General features: G+C 36.9%; 2 protein-coding genes across 3 annotated transcripts in view; both read right to left on the bottom strand.

Moving 5' to 3' along the window:
• The window catches only part of RSBN1 (round spermatid basic protein 1), a 42,626-nt gene extending 34,034 nt beyond the window's left edge, over positions 1-8,592 (bottom strand). The window contains exon 1 of the mRNA XM_082833806.1: positions 7,896-8,592. Within this exon, the coding sequence (XP_082689932.1) occupies positions 7,896-8,580 (685 nt within the window). The 5' untranslated portion in view covers positions 8,581-8,592. The remainder of the gene's footprint in view (positions 1-7,895) is intronic.
• Positions 8,593-10,484: 1,892 nt separating this feature from the next.
• PTPN22 (protein tyrosine phosphatase non-receptor type 22) overlaps positions 10,485-24,046 on the bottom strand; it is a 49,946-nt gene continuing 36,384 nt past the window's right edge. For both annotated transcript variants that reach the window (XM_082834775.1, XM_082834776.1), the window contains 5 exons: positions 22,080-22,163; positions 21,700-21,815; positions 19,245-19,275; positions 15,301-15,378; positions 10,485-10,937 (listed from right to left, as the gene is read on the bottom strand). In XM_082834775.1, the coding sequence (XP_082690901.1) occupies positions 10,873-10,937; positions 15,301-15,378; positions 19,245-19,275; positions 21,700-21,815; positions 22,080-22,163 (374 nt within the window). In that variant the 3' untranslated portion in view covers positions 10,485-10,872. The remainder of the gene's footprint in view (positions 10,938-15,300; positions 15,379-19,244; positions 19,276-21,699; positions 21,816-22,079; positions 22,164-24,046) is intronic.

Genomic DNA, 24,046 nt, shown 5'->3' with positions numbered 1-24,046 from the left:
TAAATATAAAAAGAAGTATGTAACTCTACAGAGGAAGATACAAACATCTGAGAGATAAATTGCTGGCTGTCTTAAAAAAGGTCATTATAACTATAGATTAATACATGACACTATCAATAAAATCCTCATATGTGCTAATACCATTAATATTATCAGCTATTAAATAGTATCATTTATTTAACATTACTATTGAAAGCTTTCATTAATGAAAAAAAAATTACTTTTCCACATTACAAAACTTAAGTTCATTAACACCATTCTTATGTTTGAATTACAGCTTAGAACTGAAAAATATGTAATATCCTCACTTCCTAAAAATTATGGTGGATGAGCAAAAGCAAAACAATTATAATTTTTTATATTTTATTAATCATAATAAAGAATAAAGGCTAAAGTTTTATTTTCTGAAAGTAAACTCTCTTTGGTCTTACTAAAAGTTCTTCCAGCTCCACATAACATCCTGACTAAAAAGGAAAAACAAAAAACTGCAGATCTGGAAGCCATCATTTTAGTAAATCACTGTACAGTTACAACACTGCCTTACTTTACCTGCCACCCCTCTAATTATGGTGTTTAAGAGTGATTGGCTAGATTTGAATCCCTGTCCTACCACTTCCTAGCAGTATTACCTTTTGCAAGTTAATTTCTTTGTACCTTGTTTCTCATTAGTAAAATGGGGGAAAACAACAGTACCTCCTCATAAAATCAGTGTGCAGAGTAAATGAAACAAAGCATATAAGTATTTAGAATAGTCCTGGAACATGACAAATACTCAACACATGTTAACTGCTATTATTACTGCAAAAAGTTTAATTGTAGAGGCAGTAGAGTATGTTATTGAAGAGCAGATGCTTTTACAGTTAGACACACCCAGGTTAATGTCCCAGCTCCACTACTCACTAAGACCTCTGGGCAAGCGCATAAATCTCCTTAAACTTTTACCATCTAAAATGTTATTAATGCTAGTATCTATTTCAAAGTTATTGTAAGAATTAAATGAGACAATGAATATAAAGCCCTCATCTCAGTATTTGACACACAACTAAGTCCTCCCTCACCATTTTTATCATTTTCATAATAATAATATTTGATAACATTTCTTGAAATAATTGGCAATAATTCTGGGATATCAAAACTAGAGCTAGAGGGACTTCCCTGGTGGTCCAGTGGTTAAGAATCTGCCTTCCAGAGACTTCCCTGGTGGCGCAGTGGTTAACAATCTGCCTGCCAATGCAGGGGACACGGGTTCGAGCCCTGGTCCAGGAAGATCCCACATGCCACAGGGCAACTAGGCCCGTGTGCCACAACTACTGAGCCTGCGCTCTAGAGCCCACAAGCCACAACTACTGAGCCCACGTGCCACAACTACTGAAGTCTGTGTGTCTAGAGCCCGTGCTCCGCAACAAGAAGCCACCGCAATGAGAAGCCCGCACACAGCAACGAAGAGTAGCCCCCACTCACCGTAACTAGAGAAAGCCCACACGCAGCAACGAAGACCCAACGCAGCCAAAAATAAATTAATTAATTTTTTTTAAAAAAAAGAAAAAAGAGGGCTTCCCTGGCGGCGCAGTGGTTGAGAGTCCGCCTGCCGATGCAGGGGACACGGGTTCGTGCCCCGGTCCGGGAGGATCCCACACGCCGCGGAGCGGCTGGGCCCGTGAGCCATGGCCGCTGAGCCTGCGCGTCCGGAGCCTGTACTCCACAACGGGAGAGGCCGCAATAATGAGAGACCCGCGTACCGTTAAAAAAAAAAAAAAAAAAAGAAAGAAAAAGGAAAAAGAAAAGAATCCGCCTTCCAATGCAAGGGACGCAGGTTCAATCGATCCCTGGTCGGGGAGCTAAGATCCCATATGCGGCGGGGCAACTAAGCCTGCATGCCACAACTGGAGAGAAGCCCACACCCCGCAAGGAAGATCCCGTATGCCACAACTAACACCCGACACAGCCAAATTAATTAATTAATTAAAAAAAAAAACTAGAGCTAGAAATTATCAACCTAGAGTACAATGAGGTGTACCACAGAGAATCACATTAAAAGGGGAAAAATCTCTGAAAGAGGGAAGAAAACTATTATTCATCAAGTGTCTGCTAGGGATCATGTATGTTATCTCATTTTAATCTCCAAACAAACCAGTGAAGTAGATATATAAATCCTTTTTACGGAGAAAAAAACAGAGCTTGAAACAAGATATGTTACCTATATTAGGTCACAAAGGTAACAGGTGACAACCTAGATTCAAACTCTTACCTGACTCCAAAACTCTTCTTTCTGCCTTCTCTATCTACTCCCCTTAGATGATCAACTAAAATTATCTAATTACAACTAATGGACTTGAGGTGGCTTGGAAAAACCTCCAATAAATGGAGCATCACTATATTCAACAAATATTTTACTGAGTGCCCACGACAAGATAATCCTACATAATCACAAAAATAACATTATTTAGGGTATGCAAAAAATGTCCTTAAAGGTCTGTTTGCCTCTCTCTAGGCAGGTAAAGTAAAATATCAGTCCCTGAAGGTGTTGCTCTGATAAATGAGATTATCTGTTTATCTCAGTCCTCTGTATAATCCCCCAATAATTCCCCACTCCTATCACTGAAAACAATAAACTATTTCTAAATTAAAATTCCTGCCAATAGTTTTTTGACATTACAGAAAATTTCAATTTGTTGTGTGACTTAGGGACTCTTTCCCTGTGAGAGCAGTTGGGCAGTTGGTCAAAGATGAAAAATGTGAGAAAGGAAGGCTGACTCACTAGAGTATATAAGAGCAATCCTGTCATTTTAATGACAGTGGAGAAGACAGCTATAGAAATCAACTTCCTCCTTTCCTTTTTTAAAAAAATATTAAAATACTACTAAAATCATTAATTTATTAGCCAAGAATAATTAAGAAGAAGCATTACTTTTTTTGATGGAGTTTTTTTTGAGGAAGTTTGTTCTAGGCTTTTATGAGCAATAAGAGGGACAGAAAAAATTAAGATTTCAAAAGACACAGGTAACTATCATTTAATTAAGATTCAAGCCTGTTGCTTGCAAGAATCAAACAATATTTTAGTATCTCTTTATTAACAATGCAAATGTACTTAGTGGAAAGTGAAAAGCTAACTGGACCATGAGTCAAAAAAACTGGGTTCTAGATTCAGTTCTATCATATACTAACTAGAAAAGCTGAAGTGTGATACTTCAGCTCTTCAAAAGTCACTATACTTCCCATTTTACATATGAAGCAAGTTTACCTTAGCATTTACATATTAAATTTTTGTTTCAACTATTTATGAGCAACTCCAAATGTCTGGAATCAAAATTTATAATTAACCTATACATGAATTTGGATTGAGTACTGTCGGGCTGGTGTGCAGGAACAGGTCTCTCAGCTGAATGATCTATCTCAGGGATCAGCAAACAACTTCTACGAAGAGCCAGATCATAAGCTTTGCAGGCCATATCGTCTATCCCACCCAACTACTGTCTGTACTGCTGTAGTGCAAAAACTCCCAGAGACAATACAATTGAATGAGTGGAGTGGTGTCCCAATAAAACTTTATTTCTGGACACTGAACTTGAATTTCATATGATTTCATATGTCATGGGTTTTTTCCAACCATTTAAAATGTAAAAACCATTCTTAGCTCAAAGGTTGTACAAAAATAGGTAGTGGAACTTGATTTTTGAAAAAGGTACAAAAGTAATTCGATGGAGGAAGGATGGTCTTTTCAACAAAAGGTGCTGGAGCAGTTGGATATCATAGGCAAAAAAAAAAAAGAACCTCAACCTAAACCACACACATTATACAAAATTAACTCAAATGGATCAGAGATTCAAATGTAAAAGTTAAAGTTAAATAAAACTTTTGGGAAAACAACAGGAGAAAATCTATGGGACCTAGGTCTTGGGACCTCAGACATGACACCAAAAACATAATCTATAAAAGAAAATCAACAAATTAGACCTTAACAAAATTTAAAATGTTTGCTCTCTGAAAGACCCTGTTAAGAGGATGGAAAGACAAACAACAGAGTGGGAGAAAATATTTGCAAACCATTATTCTGATAAAGAATATACATATCTGTAATATATCAAGAATTCTCAAAACTCAATAGTAAAAAAGCAAACAATTCAATTAGAAAATGGGCAAAAAACTAGAGACATTTTACTGATGAGACTATATGGACAGCAAATGATGGCATGAAAAGATGTTAAATATCACTAGCCATTGGGGAGATGCAACTTAAGTCCACGATGAGGTATCATTACACATTATTAAAACAGATAAAATAAAAATAGTAACAATACCAGACACTGGCAAGGATGTGGAGAAAGTGGATCTCTCATATATTGCTGGTGGGAATGTAAAGTGGTACAGATATTCCAGAAAATAGTCTGGCGATATCTTCCAAAAATAAAAAATTAAAAAAAAACATATACTTAACCACATGACCCAGCAATTGCATTCACAGAAAAATGAAAATTTACATCCACACAAAAACCTGAACATGAATGTTCATAGAAGCTTTATTCATAATGGCCAAATTGGAAACAACCAAAATGTCCTTCAACAGGTGACTAAACTGTGATATATCCATACCATAGAACACTACTCAGTAATGAAAAAAAAATGAGCTATTGATACATACAACTTGAATAGATCTCAAGGACATTCTGAGCGGGAAAAAAATCTCAAAAGATCACATACCATATATATTCCATTTATGTAACATCCTCAGAATGACTAAATTATGGGTTGGAGAACAAATTAGTGGTTTCTAGGGGTTGGGGAAGGTAGGGAGACACAGGAAGTTCTAAGATTACAAAGAGATAGCACAAGGGGCATCTTTGTGGTGATGGAATAGTTGTGTACCTTGACTGCAGTGGTAGTTAAACTAATCTACAGGTGTTAAAATGGCACAAAATTATACACACACCATTGTACCAATGTTAATTTGTTAATTTTCTGGTGTTGATATTACACAATAGTTATGTAAAATGTAACCTTCGGAGGAAATTAGTGAAGAGTAAAGACCTCCCTGTACTATTTTTGCCATTTCCTGTGAATATATAATTATCTCAAAATAAAAAGTTAAAAGAGTTTCTGAAAACCTGCGGATAAGGAAAGGGAAGACATAGTTCTGTAAATAACAAGGGTCTAGCCACTCTCCTTCTTAATCTTAGAGTTGTTTCAAGGATCAAGCATGATAAAATAACAAAAAGCAGTTTTAACAGTACTTAATAACAGCCAGACACTTAAGTGCTTTCCACATATTGTCTCACTTAAGCCATAAACAATCTTATAAAAGAAATACCACAACCCCATTTTACAGACAGGAAAACTGGAACTGAGGGAGCTTAAAGTAATTTGTCCATGGTCACACAGTAAGTGGTAGAGCCACGATTTAAACTCAGATTGACTCCAGAGGCATGCCTCCAGCACATCACTATAATAAGTATAAAGATACTTAGTGGAAAAACAAAAGGTATCCATCAAAGTGTAGTGCAAAACCGTGGATTAAACAAAGGTTAAACCAGTTTATTTTCTGTAAGATTCTCAGAACTTTTAAAATGCCAGTGTGTGTCATATAGCTAGGAGGCTATTGTTTTTTCCCCAACATATTTGGCAAGGGAATCTTTCCCTCCAGAATATATAATCCAACAGTCTCTCATTCAAAAGTCAAAATGTTTACACTGGAGTTATTGTGGTGATCATTTTGCAATATATACAAATAATGAATCATTATAATATTAAAAATAATATGTGTCAATTATATCTCAATTTTTTTAAAAGTTAAAATGTTTAAATGACCTAATCTTAACCCACTTTCCTCCTTCACATACTAGCAAACCACAAATGTTCGGACTGCACTGTCCACTGTGGTAGCCAAGAGCCAAAAGGACTATTTAACTATAAATTAATTAGAAATAAAATTAAAAATTCAGTTCCTCAGTCACACTAGCCACATTTCAAGTCTTCAAGATTTGTTCAAGGGCCACATATGACTAATGGCTACCATACTGGACAACACATTTATAGAAAACATTTTCATCATCATAGAAAGTTCTGTCAGGCAGCACTGGGTTAAAAGTTTGTTTTTGTTTGTTTTTTAAAGACATGGCCTCTGCAATTTTCAGAGACGCACACTGTGTTATGAACTATTATACATGTATTTGCAGCTATCCTCCCATAAAAGGGGGCTAGGACAGAAATTCTTAATAGGACTGGCTACTGTCACTCTGATGCCAAGGCACAGGGAAAAGATAAGCAAAAAAGTGGAAAACATGAATAGCAAACAGAGAAAGCAACATCATGCAGCTGGAGGATGAAGCTTGAACTTGGATTCAGGAGACCTGGGTTCTACTCCCTATTAGATCAATGATCTTTTTTTTTTTTTGGTACCTGTTACTAATTAACTGTGACTAGACAAGTCTCTTCACTACTTTAGGCCTCAGTTTTCACTCTTCAACAATACAAATTTGACTTAGATGATCTCTAAGATTCCCTCTAGCTCTGTACAGTTGAAACACACAAAAACACATACACACATGAAATGAGAAGGTGAGAAATAAAGGCACAAATAAAAGAGAGCAAGATCATTGCATATTAGTGGTGGAAATTGGCATTCCTGTCAGTTTGGCACAAATTCTACTCCTGAGGATAAGACTTGGATACCACCAAAGGAAGAAAGATTTAGTTCAATTCAATAAAAAAATACTGAGCAATTATTTGCAACAAACTGCACTATCTGGAAGTAGCCCCCCCACACACACACACAAATTAATTAGGCCTAGGTTAAGACCAAATATGTTGAAGAAATCCAAGACTCACCAAACTTGAGATTGAAAGACTAGTTCATTAACACGTAATAACTGCCCCAGTACTAAGAAACATAAAAGTATTTTAAACTCTTCTTGAGGAGACAACTCTAACAAATTATATAAAATCATATACAAAATACAAACACATGGCATAATCAAAATTCTTATCCCTCCCCCCACCATACCCTTCTTCTAAAGAGAAAGTAAATAAATGCTACAGGTACTTGGGAATATGAAAACTGCAATTTTGGTCAACCTAACTTCTCTAGAACCCACACTCAGATAGTCCTACATTTTCTGGGCTAAATATTCTTGACTTTAGTGAGTTTACTGGAAATAAATAAATTCTCAATCTGTTGCACCGGGCAGATGAAAAAGCAACTGGAATTCTTGTCTCTACTATCTCCTACTGAACTTTTCAGAGGCTTGGTTGGTCCTATTTTCTAGGATCAAAGGGGAGAGAAAACCTTCCCCATCCCTTTTCTGAAAATTAAGATTTCATATGAAAATTAAAAATGAGTTTTACTTCCACATAAAAAAAGAACCAAGATAAACTGCGTTTGATAGCTCACCTTGAAGAAGCTAAGGCACCCAGTGAGTCGAGCCTAATCTCGGTACAAATTCAAACTCCTTAAAGCCCCAAACCATACTCGTGAATATTGTGGAGCAGAGGAGAGTGAATATTCAAGCTTTCCATCAAAGAAAACAAGGGAAAAAGGGATTTCAGCGACAAGCCTTTACTTTAGACAGGCAGTTTTCAATACCCCACCTACTAATCCCACGCCAAGGACCGCGCGGCGCGGAAACCCTGGCGAATTTGAAAACAAACGTTGGTAAAGGCTCGGGGAGGGGGAACTGGTAAGGGGGTTAGTAACTGACAGCTCGGCCTCGAAGCGAGAAGCTTCAAGTAGGTCAGACGGTGTCAACGGTTTGAAATCCAGGATCCACCCCAGTGGGCTTAGGGGAGTAGAGCAGCAGGAGGTAAGCAGGGAGCTGGAGTCTTTCAGGGCTAAAGGGGCGGGATATCGCAACAGAGAGAGACCTAGATAGAGCCCAAGCTCGGGGCAGTTCGGCTGCTCTCACCTCTCTTGGGGGCCTTGATTAGAGGCACCCCTCCAGTCCTCTCGCCGTTTTCCTGCTTGTCCTTGTGCTTGAGCTCTCCCGGAACGCAGGAGCCGGGGTCACCATCAGAGCCGCGGTGGTGATGGTGCTTGTGCCGCTCCTTGTGGCCCTTATGCTTGGGCCCGGCCGCGCTCACCGTCAGGGGCGAGAAGGTGAAGAGGGCCGAAGTGCCCGGGGCCGGGAGCGGGGCAGCAACAGCGGGCCCGGCGGGTGCCAGCGAAGGTGGCGGCGGAGGAGGCAGGAGCAGAGGCTCAACAGGGCCTGGGACGGCTGGGGCTGCATTCGTAGGCGGCAGCGGCCCGGGATGTTGGCGGCTGCGACGCCGCCGGTGAGGGGGAGCGAGAGGGGGGTCCTGGCTCGGCCGCCCCCGCTTCTCCTGAGACCCCCCACTGCTCGCTCGGCGCTGCCGCTTCACTCCCCGCGGCGAGACCCCAGCGTGGGGTTTCTCTTTCCCCTCTTTGTCCGGCTCCTCCTGCCCCGCCACCGCCCGTACTATGCGGACCGCTCCGACCTGCGCAGCCATTTCACCCACAAACACACATTTAAATGGCCCGACCGCCCCCCCGTCCGCGTACCGCGCAAGCGCCGCCCGCGCACGGCCCGCTGGGCATTGGAGTCTCTCCCCCACTCTCCACTTCTCGGCCATTCTTCGTCCAGAGCTGAATATGGCCGGAAGCAGTACTTACCGGAGCTTCTCCGCAGGGCCCTCCAACCGAGCTCTATTGTAAAGCACTCTGGGCCGCGCAGAGCCTCACGGGAGCGGTAGTTCTCCGTGCCCCCGCCGCGTCGCTGGCTCGGTGAGCAGAGGAGCCGAAAGGGAGCGTGCGCCGAGTCACGCTTCGGGCTGCGACGCAACCGCCGCTGGGCGGAGAGTTGCCGCCAACCGCCTTAACGGCCGAAACAATGTTAATGGCTTTCAGTCTGTCGGCGCGTTCCCATTATCGTCTCCGTGTGCCCCTTCGTCATTTTACACGGAGGAGTTGGTCTCCATAGTTACTTTTCAATTTCCCATTCCTCTCATAACCTTTGTGAGGTACAAGAATCCCCGGCCTTTTACCCCTGGACAAATGATGAGATGCAGAGGAAAAAGGAACTTGGTAATATGTCAAATGAGGGCGATTTTGCTTTAAAATCGAACGGAGCTGCAAATCAGACATTTCTGAACCTCTTCCTGGCCACTGATTGCCATGGTTACAAGTATAGGCGCGACAAGGCAGGTGCAAGAACTGCCTGGGAGCCTGGTGAGCGCCGCCCACCTCGCCGTCGAGCCACATCCCGTCTAGTGCCTGGAAATGTATAGAGTTCATCCATTATTTTGAATCCTTCCCTACAATTACGGGAAAATTCTAGATGGAAAAACATGTTTTGAAATTTCTTAATAAGATTTTTTTCAAATCGTATGTATACGATTGCATAAATTTGAGAAGTGTGTCTACCAGAGAACACTCCAGAAATCGTCACTACTCACCAAGTTTTCCGCCCAGAAATTTATTTACAATTTGATCGTCACTTTACATTTTACCGCCTTGATAAAGATATTTGGAAATAATTGTTTACAATAAAGTACGCAGATAAAATCTCTGTGGTTTGATGACACTAGTACCTGGAAAAGTACTCAGCTCGATGAACACTATAAAGTTAGTTTAAAAACCAGAAAGTTTATTGAGCACCTCTTGTGTACATTACACTACAATAAACAGGTAATATTTCATCCAGTGTGTGCCTTCATTGGGATTCCTAATGAAAAATATTGAAGAACAAATGCTGCTTAAGTATTTCATTTTTTAGAAAGTTATGAACTCTTAAGTGAAGTCATTAGGATAAGTCAGAGGAATCCTTTGTAATAATTACCCACTAACTTGTTACATAAAATTAGATTTGAAAGATCAACTTTAAGATAAGGCAGATCCATATTCATATAGAAAAAATTTTTTAACTAGTAGTGCCTTTAGTTAGTTGGATATAAATTGTACATGTTTATATAGGACCTTTGAAATGAAAAAAAATGCCACCAAAAGATAGCTACTTTGTTGATTATTCTTCTAGATTTGGTAAATGAATAACATTGGCTAAAGCTTGTCAGGAATGTGCTTGAACATCTTGTTATTTGGTATATCCAAACAAAAAACTGATTACTGTCATTACATATATTTATTATTTTATTTTTATTTTTATTTTCTTTTGGCGGTACGCGGGCCTCTCACTGCTGGGGCCTCTCCCGTTTTGGAGCACAGGCTCCGGACGCGCAGGCTCAGCGGCCATGGCTCACGGGCCCAGCCGCTCCGCGGCATGTGGGATCTTCCTGGACCGGGGCACAAACCCATGTCCCTTGCATCGGCAGGCGGACTCTCAACCACTGCACCACCAGGGAAGCCCTGTCATTGTATATATATTGTATTCTCTTTAAATATAACTTCTTTTTCTTACTACTCTTGTTTCCCACAACACTTGGAAAGATGTATCTCCGTTTAGGCAAAAATAATTCCCAGGGAATAATCATTGTCACAAGCAATAATTTTGTACTGTAACCACAAGGTAAGATTTTTCAAAACATTTTTTATGGTAACTTCTGACAATATAGACATTTAATTGAGATCCAATTTTTACAAATCTTTTAAAGTTTATATTTATGTAGGAAAGTAAAGTAGACTAAAAATAACTTCCAAAAATGAAAAATAAGTCCATTGTAAAACTTTCTCATACAGCATTCTGTATACATAGCTTAAATGACAAACTCCTATTTGTGCTTTCCAACCCAGTGTAAATGAGATGAAAATGTAAAACTTCTGACATTTATTTGCATATTGCTTTTAAATGCTATTAACACATTACCGTATCTTCATGGTAGATATTATGAATATACAGCACTTATTCTAGCTAGCAGTATTCTAGTAGTTTCATTTGCAGATTCACTTGCAGCTGATTTTCCAAAGTTGTGTTAAATATTCCAAGTTGATGGTGGGTTCCTTGGTCCTTTGGGTTTTGAAAAACGATTTGCAAAACCTGGGAACAAAAATAAAATTGAATGAAAAAAGAAAGATTTCTTATACAGAAATGAACACTTGGATTTTAGAGTGTATTATAATATGTGCAAATACATGGATTTTTTTTCACAGCATCTTTGATCAATTTAGTAATTTTTTTGTAAAAGCATTCTAGTAATTATGTTAGTGCTTAAATGATAACACTAGAATACTAATAACATTTTAAATTTGTAGAACACTTACAAATTTAGTAATAGTAATAATTAGATGATTGTAATAGCCTTTGGTAATTCAACATATAGTATTCTTTTTTCCCAGGTTTATCGAAATATTATTGACATATGTTTGTTTACATGTGACATGTAAGTTTAAGGTGTATAGCATGGTGATTTGATACATGTATATATTGTGAAATGATTACCACATTAAGGTTAGTTAACACCTACATCCCCTCACATAATTGTCTACTAATGTGTGTGGTGATTTTTTAAGATTTTTCTTTTCAATATAAGATTTTACTTTTAACAGCTTTCAAGTATATAATACAGTACAGTTAATTACAGTTGCCATACTGTACATTAGATCTCCAGAATTTATTCATCTTATAACTGGAAGTTTGTACCCTTTGACCAACATTTCCCCATTTCCCCCACCTCCCAGCCCCTGGCAACCACCATTCTACTCTGTATTTCTATGAGCTAAACTTCTTTAGATTCCACATGTAAGTGAGAACATATAGTATTTGTCTTTCTCTGTCTGATTTATTTCACTTAGGGTAGTTCCCCCAAGGTACATCCACGTTGTCACAAAAGACAGGATTTCCTTCTTTTTTGTGAATGAATAATATTCATATATATATATATATATATATACACACACAGTCATATACATAATAATTCGGATAGTAATGTATGTATATATAGAGTCAGCCCTCCCTATCCTCAGATTCTGCATCCACAGATTCCACATCTGCAGATTGGACCAACAGTGGATCAAAAATATTCGAAAAAAAATTTACAGAAAGTTCCAAAAAACAAAACTTGAATTTGCCACACATCAGCAACTATTTATATAGCATTTACATTATACTGGGTATTATAAGTAATCTAGAGATGATTTAGAGTAAACAGGAAGATGTAGGTAGGTTATATGCAAATACTAAGACATTTTATGTAAAGGACTTGAGCATCCTTCGATTTTAGTATCCACGGGGGTCCTGGGACCAATCCCCCTTAGGACTGGTACGCCTCTACAAGGATTTTTCACTGTGCAGGGGGTTGCACCGCTAACCCCATGTGTTGTTCAAGAGTCAACCGTATACATATATCTCTCACATCTTTTCTATCCATTCATCTGTCAGTGGATCCATAGGTTGTTTCCATGAATTGGCTATTGTAAATAATGTTGAAATGAACATGGGGTGCAAATATCTCTTCTGAGGTAATTTCATTTCCTTCAGATATATATTTGGAAGTGGGATTGCTGGATCATATGGTAGTTCTATCTTTAATTTTTTGAGGAACTTCCAGACCATTTTCCATAGCGATTGTACCAATTTACATTTCCACCACAGTACATAAGGCTCCCCTTTCTCCATAGCCTCACCAACACTTGTCTCTTGTCTTTTTGATAATGGCCATTCTAATAGGTATGATGTGATATCTCGTGGGTTTGGTTTGCATTTCCCTTATGATTACTGATGTCAAGCATCCTTTCATATGCCTGTTGACCATTTATATACCTTCTCTGGAAAAATATCTATTCAACTCCTTTGCCCATTTTTTAAGCTGATTGTTGGGGTGGGTTGTTTAATAATATCCTTTATCTATGTCTTTTCACCCACCACCCATTTGTCAGAAAAACAAAACTGGGGAATTTAAATTTCAGAAAAATAAGCGCTATTGCTTTAGAAAATTATTGTATTAAATTCAGTTGTACTTCTACTTTGACCCAGAAAGCCCTCAGTTTACTCAGAGATTACGTTTGAAAAGATTAGAAAAAATAAATTATTAAACAATCCTGAAAAACTAATAATAAAACTAAGTGGTTAATTATTTTTATTTCTCTCTCTCCTCAAACACTCCCCTCCAGGCCCGCCCCCCCCCACACACACAGAAGGAGGATGAGGAAATTTTGCATAACCAATGAAGGCTATTTCTGGATGCCTTCAGAATATATGCAGGTTGATGACGTAGGTTCTTAATCCCTTTAGCAACATACGACTTTTCTTTGATAGCGCTATATTTTCAAGGTACTCTTACACTTAGCAACTTTAAGGGCTCAAATTGAGCAATGAAATAATCAAAATACAAAGGGAAAACAGAGAATGGAAAACTCAAAGATGATTAATTTCATCATCTTATAAAATTGTGGGAATTAGATACCTTATAGAACTGATGAAAATGATCAGATATTTGTTAAAGCACCCAGCTCAATGCCTGGCACATAGTAACTACTCAAGTACTGCCTAAATCTGAAACACCAGAAACTATGCCAGAACTGGAAGACAAGGAGATTAGGGAAGAGGGAATGAAAAGAAGATAAAAACAAGAAATCCTCTAAAATTTATTAATAGTGGTGGTAAAAAAAAAAAAAAATTAGGGGGAGGGGGCGCACAGCCTAGTTCTGCACATTTCACTCCTCTGAGTGGTAAATAAGAAGATAGAAGGAAATATATTCCAGGTTCAATAGTTTCACACAATAGTCACAAAATTATCCATTCAGTCCAGATAGCTTGATTGTAACCGAAGTGGACTGAGAATAGAAGTAAGAACATAACACATAAGTACTAGGTATCTGAAATTTGAGGAATAGCTACACTCAGTGTTTTTCACTGATCAATACTCAATAGTTTAGAACAGTAGTGAGCTACCTTTTTTGCATGTAGGACAATTCAGGAAAAATAAAAATGTTTATAAACCACAAAATTTTTTCATTCACATTTAAGTACTTTTTGAGTAAAATACCCTTATAATGCCTCTTTTATAAAAGAGAACCAATGAAAAAATTAGGTGCTGCTTTTTAAGTAGATAAAATATTCAACTTTGAGAAGAAACAACATGGAGGCAGCTGTACAATATTTTATCCTCGTATTATATCACAGACTGTTGTAAAGTTAGATGGGCCATGAGTTATTCAAGTGGTGTCTCTGACTGAGAGAAAAGAAGGAAGCAAGGAACATTTGTGTTCTAGGTGAAGTTTGGTGCTTTTTTCATAGGTTATATAATATTCTACATGAACTTTTTAACTAAATGATTTCATAAGAATAACTTTTTTCTAATTATAACATTTTAAACCTTAGAGTTAATGTAATCCAAGTAAAAGTTTAAAGCCCAAGAAATGGATCCAGAGAGTCTAGTTGAATACTTTGCCATGGTGAGATAGGAACCATAACCCCAATTGTGGCAGAGATTGCTACCTGTCCACTAAAATTTTTCCTTGCTTCTTCTTCAGGAATAGAATAGTATATGGGAAACTGTCTGCCCAGCATTATTGCATTTCCCAGTGTCTTTTACAGTTTGGATATAGCACATGTATAAGTTCTTTTCAAGGGAATGTGAGCCGGCATAATGTTGCCTCTTCCAGGCCAGTGCCTTAAGACCAGAAAAGGAGGCCACACCTCTTCCACATTTTTCTCTCATCTTCTTGCCACCTGCAATCTGAACGTGGCAGCAACAATTCTGATCATTCAGATAAGGACAATACCATAGAGCAACTGTTCTCAGGATGTGGTCCCTGGGACCACTGGAGGTCCCCCAGACCTTTTCAGGGGGTCTGCTTTTTGGTTAATAATAATTTTTAGTAGTAATATCCTACATTATTTGCTATACTCCTTACAAAAATTATAGTATACATAATACTACCTTAAATAGTATCATGAATTTATGTTATATAGAATAGTAGAATGCTTAATATAAAATTATTTTAAATTTGTAGCTTATACTAAAGAGCAATTGGGCAAACAGTTCCTTTAAACTGTCAGAATTGTGCTTCAGCGCCTAATGTTGCATGAGTTACACAAGATTAGATAGCAGCATCTTCTGTTCTTTTCATCACACTTGTATATTTTTTATAACTTTGCTTAGATATGAACTAGAGTATTATGGCATTTCAGAATTTCTTCATTTGGCTTTCACATTCATTTACTACATGCCAACATGACCATTTGGTATCTAGTTTTCCATATATGCTAGGCAATTCAGGCCTATATAAGATGTAAGAGTTAGCTGAGGTCAAAAATAAAAAGATAAATGGCATGAAAAAGAATATACACATAAGGACTTATACATGCAAACTTAAATCATATTAAAGTTGTATCTCTTATACTGTAAATGAATAATTAAGATAAATATTTTTTTAACTCTGGGAAGTAACACACATACCAAAATTCAAAAAGGAGCTGGAGTTATTTGACCGAACAGAGTCTGCAGGATTGTTTGATGGGGAAGAATTACAGATACCTAGAATCAAAAGAAAAAAATGTAAGGGAAAGAATGGATACAGACTCAGACCACATAATTGTTGAGATTACACATTCCCTCCAAATTAATTAATACTTCCAGATAAACATATCACTATCAAATGTAACAAAATATAGATGTTTACAAATGGGTTGACACTATAATTTTCTCATTTTTTTGTGCATTTTTTTTAAGTTTTCTTTTCTTTGCAAACAGATTGTATAATAAACCCAACACTAGAGAGAATCACCAAAGGATTCAGGAATACAATCCATTTTATTGTGAATCAACTTTTTCTGGGATTTACATTTTTGGCTTTCAACTGCATCTTACTTTGTACTCTGATCGCTCTTAAGTACACTTTTAAATAAGTTATTCTCCACATTAGCTCAACCGTGGCAAGTCTGTGATAGTTCTTCCACCATCCTCTACGCCTGGAATATCTTTCTTCACTTTCCAGCCTACTTTTTTCCCATTATGGATGATTCTAGTTAGGCCCAGAATCTCCCCAAAAGCACTGTTATGTTGCTTTGTTTTGCTATTTTAGCTACCTATAGGCAGACTTAAAAATATATTTCTCTTCCCAGCACCTTAATATATTCACGTATCAGTATCCGCCCAATTCTGAAAACAATCCATTGAAAACATGGTCCATATTTTGCGCAAGCACTGTCTAGCAGCAAAAAAGGATAATTTCAGGCTTGTATAAACTTTCTAAGAAGCAGTACATAATTGGGGAGAAATTACTAAATATTCACCTTTTTTTTGTTCTCATCATTTTCAGAATGTAGTGTGAGGACTGCATCTATGTTTGTACACACATACCTAATACTAAGATTCTAGAAAAACCTCCCCCTTCCTGGAGCTACTTGAGTATGAATCACTAGAGTAAATTATGAATTTCAATCAGATTCAGTTAAAATATATATTTATTGAATACCTACTATGTGGCAAGCATTGGGCTAGCCACTGATGATAGAGACATGGAAAACAAGTGGGTGAAGGTGAGAAAGTTCAGGAGATAGCAATCATCTCTATACTGCACATGAGCTAAGAGGTATATACATCCTTCAGAAAGAAAACAATTGTCCCAAAAGGGAATACTGGTTTTTTATAACTGGAGACAAAGATTTTGCATATATGTATAGTGAACTACTATTCTGCATCTAGCTTGTCATAGATACTTTTATGCTGTCTGCTCAGCATTAATTCCTTCTTCTGATAATAGAACTTGAATTTTCCTTTAAGAAACCACCCCTCTCCAATGTTCAATGGCCATACTTCTCGTGGAGCTCATTCAACCCTTAGATGAAGGAGCTGACCTATGACTAGGGCTGTCAGTTGGTACTTTGCCGTGGTCACACCAGTTGTTTAGGTCTGACCTCATTCCTTATTGGTCAGCGTCCACATGTAACAATTGTCGAATGTTAGGTATGACACTATCTTCTTAATCCAAGCATTAAATATACCGGCAATAATTGGTTTAGGTTTAGCCAAGACAATCAGGCCCAATCAACACTAGTCATCAGTCAGGCTGTTGCTTGAGCAACCAGGATAGAGCTCATTTTTTTCATCATAAGCCTGAAATCACATGGTAAAAGCCTGCCTATGAGTGAGCTAACAGAGTGAAACAAAGTTAGGAGATATGGAATGAGACTTTACATCTTTATTTCCATCATTTGAACTCTTGGTCATAAGCTGATAAATTCCCCTTTTCTGCTTAAGCTAAAGTTGGGTTTTCTGTCACTTGCAAATGAAGGATTTCCTAGCAGCTAAAGTTTCCCACCAAAAGTAGGCATCAGGTGTCATAGCTGACAGCTTCAACTCTTGTCACCAGCAGCCAGAATGATCTTTTCAAAAGACAAATCATGTAACATCTCTGTCTAAAACTCTTCTGTGACTTCCCATTGGGTCATTAACATGACCCATAAGGATCTAACTACCTCTCATCTCTACCATCTTTTGGACACACCTTACTCCTTTCTCCTCTTAATACCCTGCAGCTATGATGGCTTCCTTTGAGTGCCTACAACACACCAAATTCACACTGTTCTGTTCACCATCACATGCCCACTGCCTTGCAGAATGCCTGGCACATAGGAGGCACTCAACACATATTCATTGAATGAATGAATGAATGAAAGAGCCTGACACCAGGCTTAGATGCTAACTTAAAACAACAGGTGAAGAATCCTAATTTCGTTAAAAGTAGGACCAGTAAGGCATCCAGGCTAAAGGGAGAACATAGAGAACCCAGGAGGCATGGACCATCTAGAAGGGGAAGAGAACACATGCAAGTAAAGGCAGATAAGTCTAAAGCTTCAGGATCAACTTTGGGGGCCAGATTTTGTTCTTAATTTAAGGACAGAAGACCAGAGGGTGAAGGCAACTGAGAAATAGAAATTAGAAATAAGTCTCAGAGTCTCAGACAGTCATACCATATCTCACATCTATGCCAACCTAAATCTTCCTGAAGTTTCTGTATCTTTGTTTGATATCCCCAAGACAGAGTTGGAGCTAGAGAAAGAAACTTTTTTGGGTTTGTTTTCTGCTTTTTTTTTAGAGAAAGAAAACTGTAGGGACTTCCCTGGTGGAGCAGTGGTTAAGAATCCGCCTGCCAAGGCAGGGGACACGGGTTCCATCCCTGGTCTGGGAAGATCCCACATGCTGAGGAGCAACTAAGCCCGTGCGTCACAACTACTGAAGACCACGCACCTAGAGCCTGTTCTCCGCAACAAGAGAAGCCACCACAATGAGAAGCCTGCGCACGGCAACCAAGAGTAGCCCCCGCTCGCCGCAACTAGAGAAAGCCCATATGCAGCAACAAAGACCCAACACAGCCAAAAATAAATAAATAATTTGAAAATAAAAAAGAAAACTGGGTGTTTCATAAGCTAAACTGATCAAATCAATCTTAGGCTAGCTATTCAAGTCACTCATTTCTTTGCTTTTAGCTGTTTTATTTCTTATGTTATATACTATAATTTCTTCTTGCAGTGTTTAAATTCTCTTTTGACTGACTTTAGAGGAAAGAGTATATTTTCCAGTCATGCTTTAGCCCATCATAAGTAAGAAATCAGTTCACTTCAGAGATCAGGTGTGGTGGCAATGAAAGCAGACTAGCACAAGTTTATGGAAAGGGAGATAGAGTGAAAAGAGTAAGATTCAGCTATAAACCTTCTTACTTAGATTATACCTTAAATCAAGTTTTCTCAGTGCTCTTTGTTTCTCCCTACAATACCAGTATAGTACCAAATAGCTGTTTGGTCCTTGATGACTAACCCAATGGATCAAATTTGTAAAAAATATACCACCACGTTTTATATACTTTGTAGTTATAAATAGGATTTCTAAGATAATCAGTTTCCCACAGTTTCAGGAGTCTGGGTTTTGTTTTCATTACAATATAGGAAAAACAGTAAGCAACAGACTTTTATTGCTAATAATACTTGGTAAAAATGGAAATGTGTCAATACTTTGCTTATTTTATTAAATCAACACATTTGTTTCACAATATGCTTTGCTATGACTACTTTTAAAGAAAGTACATCTGAGGTTAGACTGCTGGGAATTTTAAATAACACACTTGTATGACAGCATCTTAGCATGGGTAGAAAATGCCAAACATCATACTATTGTTCCTGTGTATCAGACAAACTTTCTTTCCCCTTACTCCCTACCTAGTATTAGCATTGTGGAACCTAGCAGAGTACAAGGCCTAGGGGTGATTGTTCTGATACACAGGACTGTAACAAGGTTCTGTTTAGGAATAATATTGTTCACTTTTTCAGAGTGGTTATATAAGGAAAAATTACATAATATTGAAAGTGGAATGTGTATTCCGAAAATAAGTAAAAGAAACTTACTCTTTTTCATGTTTCGCAAAATTTTCAAACTCTACAAAATGAAGAAAAGGAAAAAGTGAGTTTTTTCCCTGTGAAATCCAAAATACTTTAATCAACTAGAAATATAGATTTCAGTCAAAAGGATTAATTTCTTTAAAAATGGATATCAAATGTACAAAATTATTTTTCTATCTTGCTATTTTTTAATTCAGTGCAAAGTCTCCACTTGATCTTATCTTGCTACATTTTCCACCCATATAAGAATCACACTATTTATTTAGAAATAGTGCTATTGTTGTGTCAGGGGGAAAGATGGAGTTCCTACTTGTCTTCTTTACTAGGCGACCATTCCAGGACCCACAATGGCTTCTGAAGATAGCTGTGATACATTGCTGTTCCCATTCAGGCCAAAAAATTTTGCCAGTCATTTTCTGTACTCAGTTTACTGAGGTTCACTTCATACTGTTAACCATGCTACTTTCTTCTCCCTCTTTCAGCAAACCCATGTCTTCTGCCTCCTTTATGGTGAAGTCTCTAACTTAACCTCTTCTAGGAATCTACCCAGATTTCTTCTTTTCTTCACATTTCCTCAGGGTGTATGTTTTCAGTTTGTTCCATAGTATTTTACTTTTTGATAATTTTCACGTTGTTTCTTATATAGGCATTCTAGTAGATCAACTGTACTCTTCTCAAGGACATTTAGATGTCCTTTCTGACATTTCTATTTTCCTAATACTTAGAAATGTAATCTTCTATATAGTAGGTATTTAATAAATTTTTTTTGAAAAATTTTATTTAGTTTTTAAATATAGATTATTTATAATTCAAAATATCCTAGTAAAAATGCTCCCATCTTTGTTCTCCATCTACCTAGTTTCTGACCCTCCCCCTGCAGGTAACCATTGTTGTTAGTTTTTATGTATCCTTCCAAAGTTACTTATGAATATATAATATAAATATAGATCATATTTTCACCCTTTTAAGCAAAATTTAATAAAATACATAAAAGTATATTGAGAGAGTCCTCATTTTTTTTTAGCTGCATAGAATTCCATTGTATGCATATACCATTATTTATGATTTATTTAATCAGTTCCCCTAATGATTAACATTTACGTTCCCAGTTGTCTACCCTTATAAATAATGGTATAATGAATAACCTGGTATACATTTCATTTCATGTATGAGCAAGCATATTTGTGGGATAAAGTCCTAAATGTGGAATTGTTGGGTCAAAAGATATATGCATTGGTAATTTTGATAGGTATTGCTAAATTGTCCTCCATAGAAGTTATACCACTTACATTACCACCAAGATTGCAAGTGTGTGCTTATTTTCCCATAGCCTGCCTAACAGAGAATGTAGTCAGACTTTGGAATCTGCCCTTCTGAAACATGAAACACAGTATGTGACTGTGGTTTTAATTCGTATTTCTTTTATTATGAGTGAGGTTGAACATATCAAATGTTTAAAAGTCAGATCATGCACATTTACTTTGAATTATCAGATCATGTATTTTTGCTCACATTTAGGGTTATTATTTTCTATGAATTGCTAAAGAAATATATAATATTAAAGAAATATAGTCCTTTGACTATGATGCCAGTTGCAAATATTTTTTTCTCCAATTTGTTCTTTGTCTTTTGATTTTTAAGGTGATTTTTTTGTTGTTGTTTTACCATGCAGAAATTTTCTGTTTTATTTAGTTAAGTTTATAAATCTCCCTTCTTATGTCTTCTGGATTTTGAATCATAGTTATAAAGCTCATTCCCACTCCCAGGTTGTAAAGTAATCTTTCCAGGTTTTTTTAGTACTTTGATGGGTTGGTTTTCTGTTTTTTAGCATTTAAATCTTTTATCCAACTAGAATATATCCTGGTATAGCTGTGAGGTATGGATCCTACCTTTTTATCCCTCTAGGTTGTTATCCAGTTGAACCAACAACAGTGATTAAAACATCCATCTTTATTCCCTGACTTGAAAGGTTCCCTTCATCATATACTAAATTCCTATACATTTTTGGATCTATTTCTGAAGTTTTCCTTCTGCTCTGTTGGTGTGTGTTTCTTTTCATACACCAATATCATACCATTTTAATTATTGAGGCTTTACGATGTTTTAATATCTGATAAAGCTACCCTTCTTTCATTGTTTTTACTTTTTTTTTTTTTCCGGTTTACTGGCTATTCTTGCTCTTTTTTTCCCCCATATGAACTTTGGAATCAATTTGTCTAGTTTCAGGGAAAAAAAGTTGATAGTTTTATTGGGTCTGCTTTAAGTTATTGGGTTACTTTAAATTTTTGGTTTCCCTCCATTAATTTTGATCGTTGTGAGACCAACAGTGAATATCAGTGAAAATATTTAGTCTAATTTTTCATCTTAATGCTGGTGGCCCGGGGTTGGAGTGGCAGGGGTAGGGACACTTTCAGTAATGGAAAGCCTCTGGCATATTTCCATAAATTCCTATCTTCTTTACCTTACTCCTTGTGAAACATTTTCCAGGAGTCTTCAATGTCTGTTTTGAAGATGTTGAATTTTCCATGGTGTTAGGACAGCTAGTAGAATAAGTCTCTATAGGTTGAGTCTGCATACCTAAAAAAAAACGTGTTTTGTTGCATAGCTTCTTAAGCCTTCAGATTGTATACAGGTATATATTCAGTAATTCTTAGCTTGACTTTTTTATGCATTATTTTTATGCATTATTTTATGCATTTTGCAATGCATTATGGGATTTTAAAATGTATTATTATGTTATTTAATCATTCTTTGTACCTTTTCCATTTAGATCCTACTTTATTGTTAACCTTTAATGGTCTCATTTGTATAACTTTTATGAGAGAGAGCACTGCCACTTACAATCTTCATCAGCAACAAGGAAGGACTCTAAGGTTCTTTCTGGCAGTGGAGGTGGCAGGGAAGAAGAACGATCTTGGTGTCTATCTATGAAAAGAGTATACAACAAAGCATAAAAAAATAATTCATCAATTAAAAGTCCTAAGATCCCTTTTTGAGACAAATATCATATGATATTGCTTATACATGAAATCTAAAAAATGGTACAAATCAACTTATTCACAGAATCACAGATGTAGAAAACAAATTTATGGTCACCAAAGGGGAAGTTGGGGGAGGAATAAATTGGGAGGCTGGGATTGACATATACACATTACTATATATAGAATAGATAACTAATAAGGACCTACTGTATAGCACAGGGAACTCTAGTCAATACTCTATAATGACCTATATGGGAAAAGAATCTAAAAAAGAGTGGATATATGTATATGTATAACTGATTCACTTTGCTGTATACCTGAAACTAACACAACATTGTAAATCAACTATACTCCAATAAAAATTATTTTTAAAAATCCCTTTTTGGTTTTGTATAACTTTTCCAATTTTTCAATATTAACCTGCAACAGCCAAATAAAAAATTATCTGAACATTGACTGGAGCCTCAAGAACTTTGTTATTCTAGCTCTTTCACCAATGAGCCTATGCTTCATCACAAACTTGTAGCTCACTTACAAAAGTATTCTTCAAAAGAAATTGAACCTGAATTTAGTCAAGCTTCTAATCTTACTACAATTTTACAGAGAATCCTGGAGATAGAGGAACATGTTAAATAAAACCATGAGGATACAAACAGCTAAATCCAGAATATTAGCAACCTTAAGGACAAATGGCCCATTCCCTCAACAAATAAATGGCATGAGAAAACATAAAAAGAAGAACTGTTACAAACTTTAAAAGGCTTAAGAAACATATAAACCAAAGGCAATGTGCAGACTTTGTTTGAATCCAGCTTCACATAAACCAACCGTAAAAAGACATGTTTGAGACAGTTTGAGAAAATTGAACAAAGTCTGGATATTAGATAATATTAAGGAATTATTATTAATTTTATTAGTGTGATTACTGTTATTATGGTAGATTTAAACTGTGTGTTTGAAAATTTCCATGGTAAAGAATTTTAAATAATGGAGCTATTTTCCCATAATGTAAGTCCTAGAGACACAAATGGTGTTCTATTGCTGTATGCTTCTCGTTATACAGCACTAAGTATAATTATATACTTTATTAATGTCTTTTATTTTTTTAAATTTTTTGGCCACACCTTGTGGCAGGTGACATCTTAGTTCCCTGACCAGGAATCGAACCCGCACCCCCTGCATTGGAAGCGCAGAGTTGTAACCACTGGACTGCCAGAGAAGTCCCTATTAATGTCTTTTGAAAATGAGTATGTGGTTAAGTGCTAGAGTTTTATCTGTCTTTGGTCATTGGGTTTTTCACGTCTTAGGACTTACCTATAAAGAAAGTTCTCTTGTTTATTCCTTATATGCTGGGTAATATGCAAAAATTAAGTGCAATATTTATTTCCATCACCTAATACAATAACTGGCATATAGTAGGCATTTTATAAATATTTGATAACTACTCTGAAGTAGCTTATCACCTTCCCATTTGATTTTAGGAAATATTATGAGACTATAACTTTCAGGTAGCGATATCCTGCCAAATACCTTCCCAAAACACCATTTTCATCTTAATACTCCCCTGACGAAGAACCTACAATGTTTATTACTTACTGAATTAAATTTAAATTCTTCTGCCAAGCTTCGTGTGTGATAAAATACACATAACAAAATTTGCCATTAATGACATTTAGTACATTCACAGTGATGTGCAATCATCACCACAATCTAGTTCCAAAATTTTAATTGTCCTGAAAAGAAACTCCACACTCATTTAGCAGTCTCTCCCCATTCCCTCCAGATTAGATTGGCAACCACAAATCTGCTTTCTCTACACATAGATTT

Source organism: Leucopleurus acutus (genome assembly GCF_964270905.1).
Source record: "Leucopleurus acutus genome assembly, chromosome: 2".
Lineage (NCBI taxonomy): Eukaryota > Metazoa > Chordata > Mammalia > Artiodactyla > Delphinidae > Leucopleurus > Leucopleurus acutus.
Note: the sequence above shows the minus strand (reverse complement) of the source record. Positions and strands in the feature narration are given on the sequence as shown.